General features: G+C 40.4%; 1 protein-coding gene across 2 annotated transcripts; it reads right to left on the reverse strand.

Annotated features, from left to right (window-relative positions):
• Positions 1-1526: 1526 nt before the first annotated feature.
• LOC115729949 (ribonucleoside-diphosphate reductase large subunit-like) lies at positions 1527-6662 on the reverse strand. 2 transcript variants are annotated; one of them, XM_030660583.2, is made up of 17 exons: positions 6050-6660; positions 5622-5683; positions 5405-5492; positions 4998-5261; positions 4644-4884; positions 4462-4538; positions 4131-4301; positions 3916-4008; positions 3666-3815; positions 3492-3572; positions 3240-3404; positions 3038-3157; positions 2570-2772; positions 2333-2482; positions 2100-2247; positions 1886-1969; positions 1527-1791 (listed from the first exon to the last, which is right to left on the reverse strand). In XM_030660583.2, the coding sequence occupies exons 1-17, from the start codon at positions 6275-6277 to the stop codon at positions 1693-1695; spliced, it is 2424 nt and encodes an 807-aa protein (XP_030516443.1). In that variant the 5' UTR covers positions 6278-6660; the 3' UTR covers positions 1527-1692. The 2 variants fall into 2 exon arrangements, with proteins under 2 accessions (XP_030516443.1, XP_048141151.1); XM_048285194.1 differs by having other exon boundaries at positions 3240-3572; positions 6050-6662.
• Positions 6663-7027: the final 365 nt, after the last annotated feature.

Here is a 7027-nt window from a genome sequence, read left to right on the forward strand (position 1 = left end):
AGGTCATTGACTACTAGCCGAGACTCGACGACCCCGACCAACCCTCAACCCACCATCACCGGCCCCTTCTGCTATGGTGGGAGGAAGCGGTGACTAGGGCCAGCAAGGGCCCTCGATGCTATTTCCTCTCTTTTAAAAAAAAAATAAATTTAGCTTATTTTTTATTTAAGTTGATCAATATTTGTGTTAAAAATCAAATATTGACCAAAACGATGTCATTTTGGACTTATCTTTTTTCTTTCAGCCACGTCGGCTTCACGTAGGAGAGAGAAATCAATAAAAATGCTATGTGATCATTTTCCGTGTTAACCAAATTGGGCGAAGAAAACGAAAGGATTCGATTGTGCTAATTTATTAAGTTTTAGGACTTGATTGCACTTTCTCTGAAAGTTTTAGAATTCAACTGCACTTTGGTGATAAGTTTTAACACTTTTAGTGAACATATTAAATAAATAAATAAATAAATAAATAAGAGGAGCAAAATCTAAGGCTTTGTCGTTTAGCCTTCCACGGGGTTCACTGGGACGCTCCGAGGAGAGGATCCAAAAGTCAAAAAGGGCGTGATGGTCAACGCTCGTAGGGACACGGTTTACAGAGGTCGCGGTTTGACCGCATCCGAAATACAAAATGCTACTAAATCCAATGACACCGAGCTGACGTGGGGGATTTAGTAGCCATTAGGGACCGGCCGGTTTGATCCAATTCCCCGGGGCTCCGGTCTGATTCCTGATTTCATAGAATTGAAATATGTTACGATCGATTCGGTTCCCAATTTTAGGAAGAATCAGACCGATCGGGGGCTCAAATCGCATAGTACTTTTTTCTAAAAGAAATTTCCCAATGTAAACGTGAACCTACACCTAAAATGCTTAGTATAACTTAGAGATTTAATGATAATGCAATATAATTAACGAGAGGCAATACGATAAATATGTCATTAACAAAAAAAGTCCAACGATAAATAAAAAAAAATGCAACCGATCCAATGATTAAATTGTCCAAAACTAGACCGATCAGTTGGGTCTCCTATCCTTGAAACTAGGAAAAAGGTTTATCCAAGTACCCACTTAGAGAGAAATAAATAAATTAGAGGGAAAAAGGTTTATCCAAGTGTCCACTTGAAGAGAGACAAATAAATTAGACGAAAAAAAGGTTTTTACTACATAACTAAATCTGAAATTCGATTAGCAATTACACAAATTGTTGGTTCGATGTCAATACTAGATAAATTTTAAAGATTAGTGACAAAATTGACAATTAATCTAGATCCTTTTGGATGAGAACAAAATTGCCAACTGATCGAATTGCGATGATTAGAGATAAGTGAAGTTAACGAGATTAGATGTTGCAAGTTCACTTTTTGAGTCATCTAAGAGGAAGTTGTCTCGCACCCCCAAGTATTCTCTACTGACCGACCGTGTTTGTTTCGAGTTCAAGTACAGAGACCCCTTTTGTTGAGGGCCAAAAAGTTGCAAAACCAACCATTTCATGCTCCATGCAAACATAAGATATACACTTTCAAGTTCAACAACCCACATCAGGATTTGAAAACTATACAGATAACTTGTCATTCAGATTAAAACCAAAGCTATTTCGGTTTGAACTGAGCATACAAGCTGTGTGCTCCATTCACCATGGCAATGGCAGGCCCAGAAAGCACTGCATCGATTGCATCTGTTTGGGGAACTCATTTCAACTTCCACATGCCATGCATTCTTCCCTGTTTGTTAAGGAACACACCACTTGAGCCATTTTCGTGTCGTCGTCTTGAGCTTGAGTTGCGGCGTTTTCCTGCATCACCAAACATAAATAGCCATAAAAGGAATGAGCTCCACATAAAGCTGAAATGCTGATGTCCAAACAGAAGTTAAATTTATAGCCCTACTTTCATAAATGAAGTGTCCACTGTGAACTTGATTGCATCAGCTGCAGCACGGGTTCGCAAATAGTACATCCCCGTTTTGAGACCCTTTCAGGACAAACATATGGGCGAGATGAGCTGCTAAAGATTAGTTCGGATAACAAGTTTTCCCCCACAGCACTACAAAGAAGCATAGATAAACAAGGACTATTGAGTGTATAATGACAAGTAAATGTACCCTGGTCCATGCATAGAAGTGTAGAGAAGTAAGCTTTCCAAAATTGGGTTGATCCATATGGATATTCAAGCTTTGACTCTGGTCAATGTAGCTTCCACGGTCCGCAGCCATGTCAACCAAGGTCTTCTGCTTGATCTCCCACACGGTCCTGTGAGCACATGAATTTTTTAGCACGAGACATGACGTAACATGGAGGGAGGTAAAGGAATATCCAGTGAAACACTGTTGCATACTTGTATATAAGCTTTAGCTCTTCAGGAACCTCTGGAATCTTCTGAACAGAGCCGTTCTCGTATATTATCTTGTTCTTGACAGCCGGAGACCACACACCCATCTCCGTTAAGTCATGAAGAAGATGTTTGTTCACAACAACAAATTCACCACTGCAAAGAAAAACATAAATAGACATGGTCAGAAGTTGCAAAACCAAATGAAATAAAATGTAACAAATACTGATGCCAGAAAGCAACCTGAGAACTCTTCGGCTGTATATGTTGGAAGTATATGGCTCAAAGCACTCATTATTTCCAAGAATTTGACTGGTCGAAGCAGTTGGCATGGGAGCTATAAGAAGTGAGTTCCTCACTCCATTCTTTGATATCATGTTCCTAAGAGCAACCCAGTCCCAACGATCTGTAGGAGTCACATTCCACATATCTGGCTGAAGAACACCCTAAAGCATGGATCAAAACATTGCCAGTTAGCCTCAATTAAAATGCCTACCAATACCTATACCATTCTGAAAAAAAAGAAAAGATAGAAAAAATACGGTTAACATCCCAAAAGGTGGCACGTGAATCAGTAGCACCCAAATGAACTGTTTTTTTTTTTAATCTTTTCTAACTTTCAGTACTAGCTATAACACTGCAAGAAACAGAGAATCACAAGCCTACTCAGGAATCACAACGCTACAAAATAAGCTCCTTGCAGAAACATACCTTGCTGACAGGACTTCCTTCATATGTCTCATAGGGCCCTTCTTTTGTAGCCAGCTCAGTGGAAGCTTTCAAAGCATTATAGTATATGGTTTCAAAGATGTCTTTGTTTAACTGCTGAGCCTGAAAGTGCACAGCAAAAACTACTGACAAGAACAAATGAAATCACCATCACCAAGACATAAGAAGATTGGACTTGACTTACCTCTGGCGAATCAAATGCCATACCGAGCAAAATAAACGTATCAGCAAGTCCTTGCACGCCAATGCCAATTGGCCTATGTCGTAAGTTTGACCTTCTAGCAGTTTCAACAGGGTAGTAATTGACATCGATAATCTTGTTCAGGTTCGTAGTAACAATTGCAGTAACCTGACCAGACATTAGGAATAAGCTCCATTGCAAAAAGTGTATGGAATCAAACAGCAAAAAGTATGTGCGGTGAGTTATAACACAAACCTCTGCCAGTTTGTCAAAGTCAAAATATTTATTCTTGAATCCCCTGCTCCCGACGAGCTTAGACGGACTTGATTCCATTCCCTGTGATCAAGAAGAATTAAATATAACCAACAAAAGGACATATTAATGGAGTGAATCCAAGAAGAGAACTCCATATGGAAAGTCATGCCAAACCTTCTCTCGGACAAATCTTGGCAAAGCAATAGATGCTAGATTACACACAGCCGTTTCTGTTGGACTTGTGTACTCAATAATCTCAGTGCAGAGGTTGGAAGATTTGATGGTACCCAGGTTCTGCTGGTTGCTCTTTCTATTGCAAGTATCCTACATGAACAACAAGATCAGACAAAACACTAGAATATTCCCTCGAACATCAATGTAGAACTATAGCTCAGAGAACATGGATTGAAGACAGTTTCCTCACCTTAAAAAGCATGTAGGGGTTTCCAGTTTCGATTTGGGCCTTCAGTATTTCAAACCATAAATTTTGGGCCTGGACAACCTTCTTTGCTTTGCCCTACATAAGGAGTGAAACAATTATAGAAGCTTTTACTTCCCGAGACTGATAAGTTATAAACAGACTTGTTTCAAGATGTACCACAAGCAGATTTAAGTAGCAGAACAGACCGAAATAGGTACCTCTCTTTCATATCGCAAATACAACTTTTCATATTCTTCACCCCAACAATCTGCCAAACCTGGAGCTTCATTTGGACAGAAAAGTGACCAATGGCCATTACTTTGAACCCTTTCCATAAATAGATCAGGCACCCAAAGGGCATAAAACAGATCCCGAGCCCGATGCTCTTCCTGCAATTTCAAAGTACATCATCAAAGCGAGGAAACTATTTCAAGCAGAAATATTCTATCAGCAAATGCAATTACACAAATGACAGACATGTGAATTAAGATAAACACGAATTTGAGGCATGAATAAACTTCTACAAATTCATTGGCATATTATCTATACCTTCCCATGGTTCTTCCTGAGATCAAGAAACTCAAAGATATCAGCGTGCCAAGGCTCCAAGTAGACGGCAAAAGCACCTAAATGCGGCACGAATCACAAATTAAAGAAATGAAATATAATAAGGGCACCAATGGAAAAAAAGAAAACTAGGGAAAAGAATAGAAATGGCATGCTAAAATCACCTTTTCTCTTGCCACCCCCTTGATCTACGTAACGAGCTGTATCATTAAATACTCGTAGCATCGGAACAATGCCATTGGAAGTTCCATTCGTACCACGTATGTAACTACCAGTGGCACGAATATTATGAACAGATACACCAATCCCTCCAGCTGATTTACTGATAACTGCACACTCTTTCAAGGTATCATATATGCCCTCAATACTATCCTCTTTCATGCACACAAGGAAGCAACTGCTTAACTGCCAATATGAATCAACAGTATGATGTCAGCAAATCTTAAAATTCAAGACAGCAGGAACATGCAATTCCCAATGGATATCAAATCTCAGCCTTATGGATGCAATGCACGTACTTGAGGCCGAGGTGTTCCTGCATTGAACAGGGTGGGGGAAGCATGAGTGAACCATCGCTGAGACATCATATGATATGTTTTGATGGCAGAATCAATGTCATCCTTGTGAATTCCAACAGCAACCCTCATCAACATGTGCTGAGGCCTCTCCACAACCTTCCCTTGGACCTTTAGAAGGTAAGACCTCTCAAGTGTTTTAAAACCAAAGTAGTCATAATCAAAGTCTCGATCATATATGATTTCACTGTCCAAACGAGCAGCATTCTGCAAGACAAAAAGAAGCACAAAACTTAGTCACAAGAAGAAGCCTCACTTTTAAGGCAATCATCACATTTCCAGAAAAGCCACAACCTCAATGCCTAATTTCACTAGTAGGAAACATGTCCAACAAAGTACCAGCCGATTACCTTCATAATTATCTCATAAACATCATCAGCAATCAGAGGAGCCTTTAGCGCAGACCTTTCATTGACATGGGTGTACATATCCTTGATTCTGCATCAGAAATTAAAGAAAACGAAAAAGAAAATCAATATCTTTTCAGTAAAGGAAATGAGAATCCAATACATCCGACTAGATATTTTCAATAAGACATCAGTAAGAGATGAATTTTGTCACACTTACGTCTCTGAAAATGACTTTTTGGTGTTCTTGTGAAGATTCGAAACAGCAATCCTAGCAGCCAACTGCAGAACAAAATTAGCTTAGCTGATTGGACAAACTAGAGACCAATTGAACGAGCATCTTGGTAATTAAAAACCTAGATCGTCAACTGAGGCAGATCCATCTTACAAATCAATTGGCATGACCGTTATAAAAAAAGTAGAAAGAACATTCAGACGGAGAGTCTCACGCATCACGCCTGAGCCATACAGAAATGAGTTATAGAAAACGCACGAGCGCTTCCACAGAACCACAAATGCACACACGCCACCAAACAAACACACAAGCGTAATCAGGGTGAAAATTATCAGACTTGAAGATCTCGATCAATTGGCTAGAGGACCGAGTACAATTTCAAAACGAACAAAAAGAATGAGTATCCAACTCACGCAAGCATAGTCAGGGTGATTGGCAGTCATGGCAGCAGCGGTCTCAGCGGCCAATTCATCAAGCTGACTGGTGGTAACGCCCTTGTAGACCCCGGCACAGACCTTCTGCGCCACCGAGACGGGGTCGCAGTGCTCCGTGCTCAACCCATAACTCAGTTTCTTCAACCTCGCAGTGATCTTGTCGAAGTGCACCGACTCCTGACGCCCATCTCGCTTCACCACATACATATTTGCTCCGCCGACTCTCTCGGAGGGATTTCTTCAAACAGGTCTCTCGCACAAACCTAAGCATAAGATGGGTCAGATTTATATAACGCCCATGGTCCGTCTGCGTGCTTAGGAAGATTGAATTCGAAATTCGTAATTCAGGGCAGGTTTGATTTTCCCTCTACTGTGACTAATTCGTGGTAAAGTTTGAAACTTTGGCGCCAAAAGGGTGTTGTTTCTACATGCTGTCTCTCTGTAGTAGGAAGATTTGAAGAGGAGGATTCAAATGGGTTCAAATGGCTGGAGATGAGTTGTCGTGGGGCCAAATAGCACTAATTAAAAGCGACCCACATGAGATTTGAGAGGGAACTGGAAGGAATCGGGGAAAAGCTAGGGCACGTTAGCAGTGGAGCGTCCTTTTGGGGTTCGGCGCAACTTTTCGATTTTGGCGCCCTCGGATATAAGTGAGAGAGACAGAGAGCGCTCTCTTGTAATGGCAGTTTAATTCACGTTCGCTGACAATGTTAAAAGAAATCTACAATTGAATTTTCAAATTCAAGAATGGTTGATTTTTGCTAAGGGTAAGCATGGATTTTTTTTTTCCTTTCTGAAAATAAGCTTTCATTACTTAGAAACACGAAATAAATTAGAGCTTTCGACATCAAGACATAATATAAGCAAAAAGGGGTTACGTATAGAATAAAACCAAGTGGAGGGAAGGGAGCTAGACAAATGTGCTTTTGCTGCTCAATTCGCAGCCCTATTAGTTTC

Source organism: Rhodamnia argentea, chromosome 1 (genome assembly GCF_020921035.1).
Source record: "Rhodamnia argentea isolate NSW1041297 chromosome 1, ASM2092103v1, whole genome shotgun sequence".
NCBI classification, from domain to species: domain Eukaryota; kingdom Viridiplantae; phylum Streptophyta; class Magnoliopsida; order Myrtales; family Myrtaceae; genus Rhodamnia; species Rhodamnia argentea.